Genomic DNA, 17,940 nt, shown 5'->3' with positions numbered 1-17,940 from the left:
AGAATCATAGGGATAATAAGAGGCATCACATCAGGCAAAATATAATAATACTACAACTACTACTAATAATAATACTACTGCTAATAATAATAATAATAATAATAATACAATAAATAAAATGAACAATACTATAGATAAATTAAAAGTAAAAAAAAATACAATTAATTAAAAAAGAAAATTACCTCAAATACCTTTTACTAGCAGTGGTGGAAGAAGTAATCAGATCCTTTACTTAAGTAAAAATAGTATTATCATAATGTAATAATAGTTAATTACAGGTAAAAGTACTCATTCTTAAAAACCATCTCCTGTGACTGACATATTATCACATATGTCATTATTAGATTAATACCGGTGTATTGCCGGTGTATTGCAGAGGCAGCATTTTACTGTTACTTCTAGTTTTCAATGTGTGTGTAGTTTATGTTCATTAAAGGTAAAGGCAAAGTACAAACACGGCAAATAGAAAATGTTCAGTTATGCATCAAAAAAATCATAGAAAGGTGATGGGAAAATCACACACATCCACATAACACAGGCAAGTTAGCCAATGCTGAAGCCGTGTTTATGTTTGCTACATGGAAAGAGACATAGTTAGGTACATTGGAATGGTTCATTGCAGGGAAATCAAGCCATAAAAACACACGAAACCCGCATTGACTAAATACAAAGTGGAACACATAACATACAGTACGTGAGAATTGCATGCCTGCTTAGGACCATTCCCTGCAATGCAATATACATTCATTGTGATAAGTACATTTCAATTCCTCCAAACCAACTGACAGGAACATTTCTTAATCCTCTTGCAGGGAATCAGATGGAACATTTAGGCTGCTTCCTTTGGACACAAAAACAGGAACAAATCCTCCCGCTGTTTTGTTGAGAATGCAGTAATCATTACAGAAACATGGTGGTGGGGTGTCATCAACAGGACTGTTTGGTAAACTGCACTCTGGGCTTTGGGTCGGATCCAAAAAGCTGCAGCCAGAATCTACACTGTTGATGTTGAAGAAATCTTCAGGCAGAGTGGAGACAACTTCTACCTCTTCAATGCCAACACCCCAGACAGAGCAAGGGAGCTGGGTGTAAGAAGATTCCCCTGGAGAAACCATAGCTGAAGGCAGGGAGGCCTCATGAATCGCGGGTAAGCCTACATAGGAGGTGTGACATTGAGTTAAGGCCAGCTGTACTGTCGGGTTGTAGAAGACCTGGTTCTCCTCTGTGTCCTTTGTAACGGGTTTCGGCACAACAATCACAGCATCGGTTGTCAAGATCTCCTCAGTTTTGTATGTTAACACAAATTTGCCGTGAGGTGAAAGCCATTCCTGCAAATTCAGAAGCAATGAAATAGATTACATTCACTGTAGCACATGTTGCACACAACATACGCTCATATGCTAAAACTAACTACTACTGTGTTATTCACCTTTGATAAATTGGATCATTTCAGCACAGAGGATGAGTCCTAATGATCCCGACTGACGTTTTATCGTGGTCAAATTTTAATTTTGGTTCAAAACTTTTGCCCACTTTTAGTGTTTTGAACGGTGTGTTTGGCTAACCGCTAACCGCTAAAGGAACTACGAGTACACACACCGCTGTACCTCCCCACAAATCAGCTGCTGCTAATCGGGCAGACAGCTTGGTGAGTTTAAATTTGTTTTTAGCAACATTGTATGAAATGCATTATACAATGACTTTGAGACGATTGCTTGCATACATCTCAGCTTGTTTTTGAGTTAGAATGAAGTGTGTTTGACGATGCTTTACAGCGCTGGTTGGAGTCATTTCACCAAACTTTACAGCAGTGGTCGTTGCGGACACTGGCGGAGATCCACACTCCACTGAGTGCACCTTTCTAGTTACTTATGTTGTTTTGCTTTCTTTTGCACTTTGCATGAAATAAATAACACAACAAGACAGCGAGAGAGAGCACAAGAGGACATCGCCACCTCACCTGGAGATTGCCTCCATGTTGTTGAAATAGAGGTTGGAAGAAAGGGGCTGGCGTTGGTGTGTGGGACAGAGTTTTTATCTTCATTCTGTAGTACAAATCAATTCACATTTTACTCGTCATACTTTTGCTTATTCGGAGCAGATTATGTTGATTATGATAATCTTAAATGTACCCTTTGACCAACATTTCCAAACACAGATGAATTACCTTACAGCAGGACGGTAGAGTAAAAACAGCATGACTCCAACAGCCACACACACTGGGCCCAGAGATTTCATCAAAATGACTAACGTATTATCTTCTTCTTCTTCTGAGAAAGTGTTGTGAAATAAGACAGAACTTGTGAGTCATACTGCAGAGATGACACAAATTATATTAGGTGTTTTTTGAATTATCAGTGATATCTTTATGACACAAAGGTACAACAACTCACACTGCACAAAAGCTGACTTCATGTATATCCTAACATTTGCATGCTGTCAGTGTGCATTATTGTCAGTCAGTGCCATGAAGCCTATAGTACTAAAGAAGAAACAGTGGCATTTACCTTCTCCTGCTTTATTTTTCCAGCATGTCGATGGACTCCATTTACTCCAAGTTCCACTATAATGTTGTTGATTTGGTATCGATCTCACTTTAATGCAATATGGAGTATGTGGTTTAAGTTCTGACCTTGGAATCCATTCAGAGCTCCCGAGTGATTGGAGAGTCTGAGGAAAAGTTGAAACAATCAAACAAACGATTATTGTTCGATCTTATTGTGGCAAAACATGTTGATTCAAAGTATGGATATTGATTCAAGAGAGTGGATCGTACTTTGGTCTCAGTGCTTTGAGATGTTTGAAGTAAGAGTTCGTAGTGAAGGACACCTTTGAGGTACGTGTGGTCTTCATACCCACTTTTCCAAGTGATGTTGACGGTCACTGGTGTTTCTTGAATTTCAGGTTGATGCGGTGGTTCCAGCTGAACTGATCACAAAAATGTATCAAAGCATCAACAGATGTGAAAATCCTTTCCAATACAAACAGCACATTTTGCAAAAGCTTAACCTAGTTTGCTGTTCAGTATCTCTCCTGATTAATAAATGTACTGTACTTTGGAAATGTCCTAGTTTCTTCAAATGTGTGATTTGATAGGTACAGAATGATGCACACACGTCTGCATACATGCATGCAAACCAACACAGACATCAACACACATGGAAGCCACTCAGCCACGCACTTCATCAGTTACCGATAACAACGAATGCATGCTTACGGTTGTCTCGTGGTGTAAAATCAGTTGCTACATTATGACAGGCAGATTCATGACAAAGCTTTATGTCATAAAAAACATCGCCTAGAATCCCGTTTTTCGTAAAATTGCAGACACAGCTGTAACTGTGATTCATCGCCACGAGTGGACAGGAAAAGACCTCCCTAAATTAAAAACACAATAACAGAAAATTACCATTTGTTTGTGTGGCACAGACAAAAACATTCATTTCTAAAAGAAGAAATTAACATTTTCATTCATTCATATCATGCAAGAAATGAACTTACCCTTCAGATTCAATGAATTTCAGGCTGTAGGTGGTGTTGGACTGTCCTACGGGATTACCAGTGATGTTCAAGATGCAAGTAACCGTGTCCCAATAGGCACTCACACATGAAAATCCTTCAACTACAGTATGGAAGTGGGAGGAAAGGATTATTGTCATACATGTTGACACAATTTAAGAGATTTATAAAACAACGGCAATACAACATATTTAAATAGATTTACTCAAAGACAGAATGATCCGGGGGTGGAAGAAGTATTTAGATCCTTAACTCAGGCAAAAATAAGTTATATTATTAGATATTTACAGATATTTAAGTGTCATTTTACTGCTGTAGCTGGTTATGGTGGAGCTAGTTTTAACTAATTGTATACAGTCAGGTAGTTTAATCTGGTGGTTCCCAAGATAGGGATCTGGCACCCTCCGCAAGATCACAAGAAACATCTGAGGGGCAGTCAAATGATTCGAGGGATGGGACGAAACAAAAAGCATAGTTGTGCTACACAAAAAAAAAAGACTGAATGATTTTACCTCTTTGCGCCCTGAGCAGTTATTAGTTAAGTTAAATTAAACAACTCACAGAGATCTGAAATTTGACAGGGGGTCCCATCAACACACTGCTTTTCAAAGCTGTCACAAGCCAAAAAGGTTGGAGCCTCTGGTTTGATCTCTAACAATGTGTAGCATTTTATAAACGTATATGCTCTTTAAAGTAAAATCAGTAAAGTAACCAGCAACTTCAGCTGTCAGATCAATGTAGTGGAGTAAAAAGTACAATATTTCTCTTATTGTAATATAGATATTATGTTAAATAACTTAGCTCAGGCAAAGTACCTCAAAATTGTCCCGTAAATGTACTTTGTTACTTTCCACCACTGGTGTAATCAAAACTTTACTCAAATGTTAATCACAGACAGATGAGATAACGTGAATTTCTGCTTGACATTTCCATAGTTTGACATTTCCCTTGAACCTCCTACTGTGGGCACAATTATTCATACAGAGGAAATCATTTGACCACGTGAACAACGTGAACAACGTGCCTTATTAAAGAATTCCCCACAGAAGAAGTTCAGAGCAAAACGTCTGCGTGTCAAGTGAGCTGTACCTCGGATGCAGCTGGTCACTGCCAGGATGCTGGAGCAACAACACACGAATAGGAGCTGCAGACCCTTCATGACTCCATGGATATGAGTATCGCACTGTGGACATGGATAAAACATTTGTATTATATCTACCGCTTGTGTAATACTGGACATTTATCATTCCAGTCTAGGCCAACATGGATTTATCTTTCTATAATATACACTTACGATACGCACACAACACAATCAGAAATAAAGCTATATACATGAAGTTTACATTATTTGAAAAAAGACAAGAAAATCATTAGTTGCCATGTGTGTTATTATGTGAATGGGAAAGTTCTATTACCTCAGGGGCTCTCCTGGTGCTGTTGATGTCTCAGACAGTGAATGAGAGATGGAACTGAGGTTTAACTTATCACTGGTTACATCACAGGAAGTCAGACCTTATTCGTCAAAGTATTTTTTTCTTGTACTTGTTTGATTTGGTTTTTTGGAACCAGCTCTTTTTCTCAGAGTGCCAGCAAAACAATTTAGGACTGAAGATAATTCTGTTTCTCTTCTATTTGATGCACTCTAGAGTGAAGCGTTGCCTTTGTGATTAATATCATTTAAATGTGTGTCCTGCCTTGTTACTATTGGTAATATGTTTTGCTGTACTGTTTTTAATCATGTTTAAGTTGTAATTGAAGGATTTTAAGAATCAACTTTGTCACAAACATGTATTATTGAGATCAAGGCCAAAAGAGCCTGGCTTCCTCTTCTTTACTGGAGGGATAAACACCGTTCTTCCAAAAGGTATTTCCTCATTTGGGGTTTTGATGATGGTGGTGAAGAGCGGCGTCTAACACATTTCCTCAAAATCTCCCATTGGGTGTTCAGCGGGGTCGAGATCTGGTGACTGAAGTGCATAACACGTGATTCACATCCTTGTATACTCATCCTTGTATACTCATCATCAAACCACTCAGTGACCCCTTATCAGTTTATTCCTTTAATGTGTCATCTGTCTACATATGCTGACCACACAGACAGAAGGAAGAACAAGTAAACATCACGATCAACATGAAAACCCAACTGAACATTTACACTAAAAAGGAAATAAACGAAGAGTCATGTTCTCTCCGAAATAACCACTGGACTAATACTATGCAAAGAAGGCAAGCGCATTTCATACCCAACGTGCTTTATAGATTATACACAAGAAACAATTATTAGCATTATCAGTAGACACAATATACAGTTTCAGTTTTCCACAGATGATGCACAACTATAACTTTCTGTCAATCCTACTGATTCTTGTAGTTTGATCGTCCTAAAAGCTTGATGACACCAAGTGTTGGACGTCTCTGTAACTTTCTCCAGCTGAAAAAGGATGAGGCTGCGATAATTCGATTTGCTCCATCCAACCCGAAAGTAACCTTTGACAGCACAAGGTGTTATTCAATCCTGTTATTATCAGTTGGGAAGCAAAATCAACCCCTTTCTGTCGGCCTGGAGAATAATATTAACACCTTCATTTCATCCCATCTGTGTTACCATAAATCAATATTTGTCATTCAGCAGAAAAGCACTAAATCGTCTACAATTAGTCCAAAATGCTGCTCGAGAATATTCCATGTTAAGCATCCCTTCATTGGCTTGCCATTGAGTCCAGAATACATTTCAAAATTCTAGCAATCACTTACAACAATACATGGTTTTGCCCAAAGCTATATTTCTGATCTGATCAGCCCATGTGTACAAAGGGGTGCACTTAGTTCAGCAGAAAAAGCACTTCTCACAGTTCCTACAGTGAGTCTAGACTCGCAACCAAAAGTGTAGTTATCTATATGACAAAAGTAGGCTGGTCTCCACTTGCAACAAGAAGGGGTCGCTGTCATTTGTGTCCACAAATGTCTTCTATTCACATCTTCTCACCTTGAAAACCGGACCAGATCTCAGGCCTGTTCCAATTACCTCTCGGACAAATCCTTGGGAAGACTCTCATCCCATTGGGTGAATTGAAACTTGTAATTTGGACCCTCTCAGAGCAACCAGTAACTGTTGCTGATGCGGTTTGTATGTGAGTATGCGTGACTGGCTGTGTTTCGTCTATTCTTATTTCTCCTGCAGGACTCAGATCTCGCTCAAAAGAGATCTTCATCTCAAAGTGACTACCTGAAATAAAGGTTACAATAATATTGTTCTGTATGTCAGGTTTTGTATAATGTATGCCAATGGAACTCCCTAAACTTAATATGTCCTAAAAGGTTAGATACCATTGCAACATGCGGACATGTGTGGGTCCATCAAATAGCAACATATTTGGGTCAAGGACAAAACAAGAGGACATCTGGAACTCACTATCTGGAGTTCGCTCAGGGTAACATGAACAGGTCGAGGAATGATTTGGTGGGACCCTTGCAAGCTGCAATTTCTTCATTGTTGATATGCTAAAACCACAAAATAACAAAAACGTAGCAGCTGCAGCTGTTTTAAGTCTTGTGCGGCAACTCAAAGTCACGTCACAAGTCTCGCAAATAAAATGTCTTTCAAGTTTCTGAGTGCTGACTATTCAATTTAATTTGTTTTTTATATAACCGCTTAAGTTACGTCACTTGGATGTTTGACCTTCACTGTGCAGAATGCTATATGTGCAGATTTTGGCACCAGCAGGCTATTTCCTGGTTACTTACGCTTTATGTTAACTTAGATTCTATTCAAAAGGTCAAAAAAACGAATCGTTTTTATTAAATAACTACTGATTGGCGTAGGCTAATAGAAGTAATTGTTTTCTTAATGAATACAAATTTTATTGTACAGATGATAACAATTTCCTCAAAGTACGCTCTTCTTACTGACGTTAAAGTTGCAACAGGATGGACGGTTACAGCGGTTACTGAGAAAATGCATGCGCTAGGAAAACAGACATTATCTGACATCTTGATAAGGTAGCATGCATGCCGGTGCTACAGTACAAGCCAATGACGCGTGCATGACCATGAGAATATGAATCTGTACATACAGTGACAAAAATAACAACAGAAAAAAAATGATCCTCCAGCAGTACGAATCAAGGCAGCATGTTCATCCCTTGGTAAGGCAAGGCAATGCAAGGCAAGGCAAGGCAAGGCAAGTTTATTTGTATTGCACATTTCAACAACAAGGTAATTCAAAGTGCTTCACATAAAACCATTAAAAGCATCAAAACATAAGGCAAAAGAAAAGGAGATTTAAAAACAATTAAAGAAACAGTGTAAGAAATAAAATTCAGTAGTAAAAAGTAAAGGAGATTTAAAACATACATTGAAACAATAATTGATGTCTCCCTGAGACATTACGCTGCACGCAATCAACCATACACTGCCGCAATTCTGCAATTACTCGCACACAAACCACGTCTGGAAAAGATCTCTGCCGATCTGCTTTTTATAGTGTACGCCTTGCACGAACTCGGTCCCGGAGGAAATGGCGATATTTTGTGCACTTTCTAAATTTGAATAGATGTCTCCCTGAGACATTGCGCTGCACGCAATCAACCATACACTGCCGCAATTCTGCAATCACTCGCACACAAACCACGTCTGGAAAAGATCTCTGCCGATCTGCGTTTTATAGTGTACGCCTTGCACGAACTCGGTCCCGGAGGAAATGGCGACATATTGTGCAGTCCTTTTAAAACCATTAAAAGCATCAAAACATAGGCAAAATAAAAGGAGATTTAACAGCAATTAAGAACAGTGTAAGAAATAAAATACAGTAGTAAAATGCAGAAATGCAGGAAATTGATTGATATATTAACTGAATGTGGTTCAATTAAAGGCAGCAGCAAACAGAAAAGTCTTCAATCTTGCTTTAAATGAGCTGAGGGTCTCAGCAGACCTGCAGCTTTCTGGGACTTTGTTCCAGATATGTGGAGCAGAAAAACTGAACGCTGCTTCTCCATGTTTAGTTCTGAGTCTGGGATCAGAAAGTAGACCGGTCCCAGACGACCTGAGGGGTCGGGATGGTTCATAAGGTAGTAGCAGATCAGAGATGTATTTTGGCCCTAAACCATTCAGTGCTTTGTAAACCAACAGTAGGATTTTAAAGTCAATTCTTTGTTGGACAGGAAGCCAGTGCAAAGACATCAGAACTGGGGTGATGTGATCCACCCTCCTGGTCTTAGTGAGGACTCGAGCTGCAGCGTTCTGAATCAGCTGCAGCTTTCTGACAGATTTTTTACAGAGACCTGTAAACACACCGTTACAGTAGTCCAGTCTGCTGAAGATAAATGCGTGGACAAGTTTTTCCAAATCCTGTTGAGACATAAGTCCTCTCATCCTTGATATATTCTTCAGGTGATAGTAGGCTGATTTTGTAATTGTCTTGATATGGCTGTTCAGGTTGAGGTCTGAATCCATAACTACACCTAGATTTCTGGCTTGGTTTGTGGGTTTTAACATCAGTGACTGAAGCTGAGCGGTGATTTTCAATTGTTCGTCCTTGGTACCAAAAACAATTACTTCTGTTTTATCTTTGTTTAATTGAAGAAAATTCTGGCACATCCAGTTGTTGGTTTGTTCAATGCAGTTACCCAGCCCTTGTATGGGATTATAGTCCCCTGGTGACATAGTTATGTAGATTTGTGTGTCGTCTGCATAATTATGATAACACACTTTGTTGCTTTCCATAATCTGAGCTAGTGGAAGCATGTAGATGTTGAACAGAAGAGGCCCCAGTATTGAACCTTGGGGAACACCACAATGTTGCATGTCTGTAGAGCGTGACGACACCTTTCGACACCTGAGCCTGTGGAGTTCCAGCTACAAAGTCTCTCCACCTGAACATGTATGCCTCCTCTTCCTCGGCTGACACGGCTGCTGTTTAGTTTAGTTTGTTTCAGGCATCCACACACGCTGACATTACTGATTACTGACTCTCCATGTTTGTAATAAGAGTCTGGAGTGTCCCAATAACAATGATGGACTTCCCAGTGCTTTATTATGATCTACGAATAAATACATTCTTTTTTCCTGTCTTCAAATCGTCAATTAATAACTGATGGTCTGATATGCATGTAAGTCAACAACAAATATAATTGTTATTTTGGCACACTCCAGTCTCAATAAATGTCATCGCTGTCTCTCTCTCCAATCAAATCTCTCTCAAACAAACATAATAACAAATGCTTCAAAAACAAGGAAACCTGATTATCTACAAAGTGCAAAGCGCACAACTAAAACATTTCAAGATTACCAGAATATACAGGATTACTGATTGTGTCAGTGAATCAGCGGCGATAATCACGGCGTTTCATGGAGTTCGGTCTCAGGATTGCTGAAGTCGTCTTCGATCGTGCTACATATCATCCACTGCTTGACGTAGTTAGAGTTCAAGCTTTTGTGCTCGTGAAATAAGTCAGAGTGCATCTCCTCTGCTGCGTTTGAGTCTGAGGCTCGAGGGCTGCCGCACTCTCCAAAACCACTGTCAATGGTGTCCAAGTCCACGTGAGGGTAGCCGTCTTCTGACTGCTCGTTTGAGGAGAATGAGTCGAGTGACACCCTCTCTGGTTCATTATGCTGGGCATGTGGCTGAAAGTCTATATTTTCCATTGACAAGTTATTCAATATTTGGTTTTCATGTTGTGGTAATGCCCCACTTTGCCTATGAGGTCCCTGTAAATCATAACCAGCATGTTCTCTGTTGCCTTCCTCAAATGAACCAAAGCGTTCTCCCTCTTGGTAACTCTGTGATGTGACTTCCTCCTCAAACTCCTGTTCTCCAGACAGAGTCACGGTGTGGATGGAGATGTGTCCGGTGCCCTGTGAACTGCCACCGTCCTGGAAGAACAGCAGCGAGTTGCTGTGAGGCTGCAGCGTGTGGAGGAACTGACCACCCTGTTTCATCTCGTTGTTCTCGCTGTAGCATTGCTTCTCGTTGTTCCATTGAAGGACGTCGTGCTGCTTCTCGCTCATCATCTGAGCATGTGAGTTGATCTTCAGGTAATCGTACTCGCTGAATACGGGCTTCACCCACTCCTGCAACAGAACAAGTGGAAAACATCAATCTGGAATATTAGCTGAAATAAATGGCAACGCAGGCCAATAAATATTTTGAGGAACAGTTGCTTATTTACATTCTTGCTGAGGGTTCGATTTACGATTAAAACCACTCTCATATCTGTGCGGTAAATATGAAGCCGGAGCCAGCAGGGTTAGCTTAGCATGAAGTCAGGAGGCAGGGAGGAACTGTTAGCCTGGCTCTTGGGCTGATTAGTTCTAGCACGCAACTCCCAGTAAAACCATAACTTTTCATTTTCACACTTTGGCCATTATTATACACCTCATCAAAGGAGATAACCTACTCATTGTCTAATCTTCTTTTCAGTATGTTTTACTCACTATTACTGCTTGTTTGAAGTGTGAGACATTATTACGTGGTGATTTTCAGCAGGATCCATCAGAACATTAAGCTACGATTGTACAGGAAAGTATTCCATGGGGTGCCTGAAGTGAGTTCATCAGTTCAAATTAATATCTTGTATATATTTTTGGAATAACAATAAAAGGTTCTAAACCTTGGATTGAATACATTGCTATCTTAGGCATGAAACAAGATGATTTTCAGAATCCAGCTGTCAAATAAAACGTGAGCAGACTGCAAGGATTCAGCCCCTTTTTATGTTTCGTGCTCAATTAAGAAGTAATGTTGTACAAATCTCTCCACAAATCTGCATGGCTGCATGCTACTGAAATGTGAACCGTCTGCAGTCGCTTATAGCCTCCATTCAGCAAGGTGATGGCCAGATAAGCCTAAATCTGTATCTTCATGCAAAGGCCACCACATCCTGAGGTACAGAGCTCAGCATCACCGAACTGTGTCTGATCTGCTGAGAAAGCAGTCTGCGCCGCAAGAGTGAGATAGCGCAGTCAAACTAGAACAATGCTTTCAAAAAGAGCTGGTACAGTCTGCTGCAGTGATCCCGAAGATGTGATATAAAGTACAAGGAAACAGCGTGGAGAGTAACAAGGACTCTACTTTGCCTGTCACAAAGCACGACACACTGCCGGCATGTTGTTTCACTCTCACACTGTCACCTACTTTCGCACCAGATTTAGAATGATGTAAATTCTATGTTTACAAATGACGTACATGCAACCGCATGTACGTTATTAACTAAAATATTTAAGTAAATTAAAATCCAGTTTGATGAATTTGAGAGTGCAATATCAACACTCTATCACCATCTTTCATTTAAAAAACACTCTTTATGATGGAGGACTGGTGGAAAATTGCCTTGTGGAGTATTTCAACGTATTTAGAACTAAACACAGATCTGTCATCAACACATGCAAATTGTTTAATGACAGATGGAGATTAGTTAAAATTCTGACAAAGGTTGAGCAGCATCTGCACTCTCTACCAAAAGTAAACGCCTTTGGAGCAGATTGCAGTCCAAAGTCCACGAATTAAGTCTTATTGACCTGACAAATGTCCTCAATAAACTAATGTCATCACATAATATATGTTTTCATCGTTTGCATTCAAAACAAATAGAAACAAGTTACATTTTCTTCCAGAAGTCACAAGACTTGTGAACAGAGGAGGTAAAATTCACGTGCACCTTCTGACATTTGTGCCACAGACATTATCTCATTAAATCACATTTTAAATGTATTTATGTCTTTTTATGTTCGTAAATAAGCTTGCAAAGACCCATGAGGGACATAGTATTTTTAATTGAATCTAATTAGAGCACAAAATGTTCCTCATTTAGCCCAGTTTAGCACATTCTGCATCGCGAAAAATGAAAGCGGTGCTAAATAAAGCACAACTCTTTGCTTTTCTCTCCAGTACTTCCTGATCTCTGCGTTATTTGCAGCAGTAGCGCCCTCTGCAGGACCATCATATGTAACTGCACACAGATCTCAAGCTGTTGGGTTTTTTGAGCTTCACGCAGAAGTAACAATATATCCCGATATATTTTTAACAGAATACAGATCATCTGATGATATTGTAAGGATGCCTATTTGTGTTTTTAATAGATAGAGTATTTAAACATGACATAACTCTTAAAAGCAATCATAAGATGGAACATGGTGACAAGTGACTGTAGGGCCATGTCCTTTTCACTCATAAGGCCAGGACAAGATTACGTTCAAATCGCATTCATTTTCTTGTTTTTACTTTTAATACATTCTGCAGCTGTCCTTAGAAAGAATGTACTGTTGCATGCGGTTTGCATTCAATTGAGACATACTGTACTACGTCGTAACATGGCACCTTAAACGACTTGCTCATATATCTGCTGCTCAAAGGATTGTGGGTTAGAATTGCTAGAAAAGCACGAGTTGGGATTTTGTATGTTAGTTTGGGTATAGGAACACACACATGGTCTGCTCTCCATCAGCCTTGACATTAAATTAGCACACATGAATAAAGTGAGTGTGTTTCATTGAAAACAACAATCAGTCTGTTTGTCAAACGATAGGAAGAAGAATTTAAATTAGGGGAAAATGTAAAAAAAAGGTGATGGAAAAGATAATCATAAAAACATTAGCATGTCGAACAAAAACAGGCTTTTTTTTTCAAGCCTGACACAAAGACGCTGATAGATCTGTACCAGGGGTATTTTCCACTGGGGTGGAAGAGGTCGGGCTGTCATACACGCATATCTACCCACAGCATGTCAGACAGATGAAAAACGAAAAGCCTCTTGAAGCCCCTGCACACTGACTCATTCACATCATAAATGCCCTTAAATGTGAAGTCAAGGGAAAGCACCGAGCGGGGTCCAGATGTGCTGAAAGTCCCCGCTTGGGCAACACCTGCTGGGTACTTTGGAAATTACACACAAAGCCCAAAGCTTGTTTTGCTTTCTCTTACCTTAAAGTTCCCTCCATAGATGAGATCGAGGGGCTTGAAAAACTCCTCTGCCTTGGGGATGTATAAAATCCGTTGGAGTTTTTGCTGCCACCACCTGAAACGAACATGAAATGACTTCAGAACAAAAATAACACAACATCTGTAATTCACTTTTGATGAGGCGATTGTTCCACAGTACAAAGCTGAAGTCGACTAAACTTTGGAGTAACGTTTTTAGTTCATTCAGGTCAAAACTGTCCACGTATGTCACTCCACATCGTTACAATTATGTAATTTGCAGTGTTAGTGTTCACCCATTTGGCTCCACTGGCAAGAAAAAGAGTGTGTGCCAATAGTGGTGTCCCCGATTGAGAATTTACAGAGTCAAATCTGATTGGTCAAGTCTGCGAACCATAAACAAGTTAAATCAATCATTCAGCAGCAGCTGCAGTGTATATCGAGCAAACGCTCGGTCTTCTGTCGGTCCCACGCACACGATTTAAGAGCCGTGGTGACCGAGCCTTTGAGGCAGTGGCCCCGAGGCTCTGGAATGCTCTGCCTGCAACTCTACGCCTCGCAGATACTGTGAATACTTTTAAGAACCAGCTCAAAACCCACCTGTTTAGGCTGGCGTTTGAGTAAAAACCCATGTCCTAGACCTGCTCTTAAAATATGTTTTACATTTTTATTTTATTTTTTATTTTATTTTTTTATTTTTCTCTGTGTATGTAATTTATTGACCCTAGGGTCACATTGTGTTTTTTTATGCTTTTAAATGTCTGCTCTGTTAAGCACTTTGTGATGTTATGTCTGTGAAAAGCGCTCTATGAATACATTTCATTCATTCATTCATATGCGCAAAACAGGCAACTGTCCCCAGTTCACCCGTCTGAGGAGGGTTAGCAGCCGCCGCGATGCGTGCATGTCTGGGATTCAACTTCATGGTCATGTTGGAGGCTGCAGTTTGTGGTGCAGTTGAACTGAGGCGTTTCTAGTTATTTGTCTACCCTCGTTGATATAGTTGAGAAAATATTGAGAAACGCCTGCAAGCATAACGCGATACAATCAAGCAGCACCACAAACAGACAGACAATAGTGCAGGCGCTTGAGCTGAGCTTGTGTTCTTTCTTGTCACTGTGTGCCGTTAATAAGTGAGGTGTCAGCTCTGACACTGATGCTCTGCATGACTTCCTATGTCTGCGAGACATTTCAGTGCAAAGTGCCGCTGCACGTACAGCGCAGCGGTGGTTTCTGTATATGTGGGAGGTAATGCCAGGAAAGGGTAGATCGAAGCAGTGAGAAGCTTTTGCTAATCATTTACTGGAAGACAAAGCGTTGCTGACCTTAGGACTCGGCTTGCTTGCTTTCAAGCTTTGCCAAGTTCTGTTTCTGTGCAATGAATGTCGAATCAATTCATTCTAAATTCTAAATTGAACCTTTAAATATGATTTGCTTTTATTTTTATAATGATAATAGTTGGTTCAGTCCAAAAAAATCCATTTCTACAAGCTTCTCCGAAAAACTAGAACGAATGAATGAACATCGAGGCTCACAACGAATGAACAAGGCGTTAGAGCCGGCGCGGTAAATGGCATTAAGTTGCAAACCCGACTGTATTTTGAGAATTATGGAAAAGTGGACCACTTAGAATTGTTAATCGAGAGACATTTTGACAAGTTATCAAGGTTCTGCTGGTAGCTCAGCACCAACAGCCCAAGACTCAAAGCTCAGAAAAGGAACAGGGTCAGATCAGGGTCAGACCTTGAAGAAAGTGTTTTCAGTACTCACGGTTTTTTAAAATAACCCAGCAACAGAACAAGGACAAGAATGACCGACAGGGTGACGTACCACCAAAGTCCATTCCTTCCTGTAAAGGAGACATAACGTATCAATTATCTACTGACAGAAATGATATGATTCCTGTTTCTGAAACGTTTATATGAAGGATCAATGCAGAAACGCATACTCGTATGATGGTTTAAAGCACGCAAGCAAAAATATATCATCTGTGACTAGCATGAGAACCAAAGTTGATTATTTCATGGCTCCATGAAGGTGCACTGATCTTCTACCTTCATACGTTCCTCTAATCCGCCAACGTGCAGCGGAACTCCACTCGCTCCATGGACCGAGATAGGGATTCTCAGGACACATCTTGGCCTGAACATCCACAGTGTAGATGACATGTGGTTGCAGATTGGTATGGTCTAACAGAGCCTTCGTCTCTGTCGCAAAAAGGGAAAGAGCTGGATCCTGTAAGGAAGGAAATAAAAGCAAAAGGAAACCTTTGGATGGGTGTCGTGAGCAGAGACAACTGACACTAATGAGCTGCAACAGCCTCTTGATTTTGTTTTGGTGTTTTTGCTCACGTATCACCTTCGAAAACCCGTTGTTGTCTCTGACGCGCACCCTGTATGTGAGACAATCTTCTGCTGCGTTGCTGTGGTCCCAGGTGATGTTGTAGAAACCGTCGGTGTTTGTCACACGAACATTGACAGGAGGCGAAGGTTTCACTGTGAAAGTGGACCAGGGGGGGACATGATGAAAGTGAAAATGTGTGTATGCCAAAAATACTCTGCATATGCGGCAGCTGAACCTTATTTTTAGCTGTTGTCTTAATCTGGAGGGTAAAGTTTGCAGGGAAAGTTTGTCAGTACGATTCTTGTCATCTCTGAACTTTCCTGAACTTTCAAACCAAACAGAAACTGGTTTACTGTACAGTAATGTGATGGCTGTATTCAACAAGAGGGAAAGTTAACATGTTATAACATGGTATTAATCATTTTTAGACACATTTTAATTGTACTAAAATACAAGGGATGTGATTGCTCCGTGACCTCTTTTCATTTCCGTGTTATCCTCCTTATCTGTTCAGCAGACATGACGAATACAGAAAATGAAGATGTGATGATCAGTTTAACTTACCCACATCACCCAGTGCCCATTCGGGTGACACACTGGCATTCCCTTGCTCGCCCTGTCCACTGGCTGTCGCGGTGCACATGGTTTCAAGGAATGCAACTTCTTCAAGCATCTCCGGATACATTACGCACCAGGACTGAGGGGGTTTGACTTCACAGCTTCCATTCACCGCAAGTTCTTCATAACTATACAACAGATAAACAACAGCGTGATATTATCGATAATGCCCGGTGATGTCAGAGGTTGTGGTTTCCATGCGATTGAGCTTCTAAAAGCTCTTTCCTAGAATCTGACTAATAAAATCAACCAACCACTACAACATTTTCTTTTTTTTTTCATTATGGAAAATAACAATCTATCTCATTATTCTCTCACTTTATTGAATTATCCATCTGTCAAAGAAATAATAAAAAGTCAGAAAATAGTAAAAAAAATGTATTGTAATAATTTTCCACAGATGTGTTCAAATTGATTATTTGAATGAACTGTTGTCTCAGTTATCGTCATTAAATGAATGACATATATTAATTGTATCATTGAAACAATTCATTGGGGTTAGCCTGTGCCGTAGTTCAGTGTCGGCATTAAGACACGATAGAACTTTACATTACATAGTTTGTCCACCAGGATGTATTTGCGACTTTATTTTTCAAAAGTAACAATCAGCAGCATGTCGATGGTTATTGCATTTTTTAAACTCTCAAACATCAATATGAATTGGGTCTACTCCTTCCACCAATGACAGTAAAACATGAGATAAATGTGCCATCATGGCCCCACTGAAGGATGTTTGTATTGAAATCATTCTGATGGGCAACGCTGTGAGGAAAGTGCTATAAAGACAACCAATTAAATCTCTTCTTCAGCACTCTGCAGGGTTTCCATTACATCAAAGCAACTGTTCTGAAGCAACTCCCATTTTCAAAAGATGGCCGAAAGTTAACAGCTAACGCACGAACGTTTGAATAAAAGTTATGGGCTATGATGAAGGCGCTTCCTGTAATGCGTCAACATAAAGCATATGTATTAACGGCGACACTGCAGACAGCTTGTACCTGCACATGACTGTGAGGAGGCCGGAATACGTCGGCACAGAGTCTGAGCAGGAACAGTTCAGAGAAACCGTGTAGTCCGTGGTGCAGGAGACATTGCAAGACGTGACTGCAGCAGAAAAAAGAAGTGCAGTCAGTTATAATTGCATTTAAATATTTAACATTAACATTAATTCACTGTATTTGTTTACCAAACCAATCTGACTGAAGTGAAGTCATTTCATTTCAAAGGGAAACTTGGCCCGAGGCCACAAGCGTCAAGACAATCACACAACAATGCACACGAGTAAAACATATCTTAAAATGAGTACATTACTGTGGAGAAGTGCCTTTAGAAATACATAACAGACCAGAAAAGACAGTGAATAGATCAGCCAACTTACCGCCGTGAACATACAAAGTGAGGTCCCACAGCAACAACAGGAGCCCCGGTCTGAGAGCCATGGGGACGCCCCACTGTTATCAGCTGCTGGCTAGAAGCAACTACAGCAGCTGAAACTAAATATAGACACACTTGTTGGAAATTGTTCTTCTTGTAAGAGAAAAAAAAAT

The 17,940-nt window shown here is 40.1% G+C and overlaps 2 protein-coding genes across 2 annotated transcripts; both read right to left on the bottom strand.

The window, feature by feature from the left end:
- Positions 1-797: 797 nt before the first annotated feature.
- LOC306782672 (uncharacterized protein) lies at positions 798-4,678 on the bottom strand (the record flags this gene model as incomplete). The annotated part of the gene is made up of 4 exons (XM_079276116.1): positions 798-1,328; positions 1,961-2,045; positions 3,502-3,547; positions 4,609-4,678. 4 exons carry the CDS (start codon positions 4,676-4,678, stop codon positions 798-800), a joined length of 732 nt encoding a protein of 243 aa, XP_079132242.1.
- A 5,174-nt stretch (positions 4,679-9,852) lies between these two features.
- On the bottom strand, positions 9,853-17,832 carry il21r.1 (interleukin 21 receptor, tandem duplicate 1; the record flags this gene model as incomplete). The annotated part of the gene is made up of 8 exons (XM_079276115.1): positions 9,853-10,587; positions 13,436-13,529; positions 15,203-15,281; positions 15,487-15,667; positions 15,791-15,927; positions 16,340-16,521; positions 17,392-17,497; positions 17,772-17,832. The coding sequence occupies 8 exons, from the start codon at positions 17,830-17,832 to the stop codon at positions 9,853-9,855; spliced, it is 1,575 nt and encodes a 524-aa protein (XP_079132241.1).
- Between the last annotated feature and the right edge of the window lie 108 nt (positions 17,833-17,940).

Source organism: Melanostigma gelatinosum, assembly GCF_949748355.1.
Source record: "Melanostigma gelatinosum genome assembly, chromosome: 9".
Lineage (NCBI taxonomy): Eukaryota > Metazoa > Chordata > Actinopteri > Perciformes > Zoarcidae > Melanostigma > Melanostigma gelatinosum.
The sequence above is the reverse complement of the archived record's forward strand: the minus strand, read 5'-3'. Positions and strand labels throughout refer to the sequence as shown.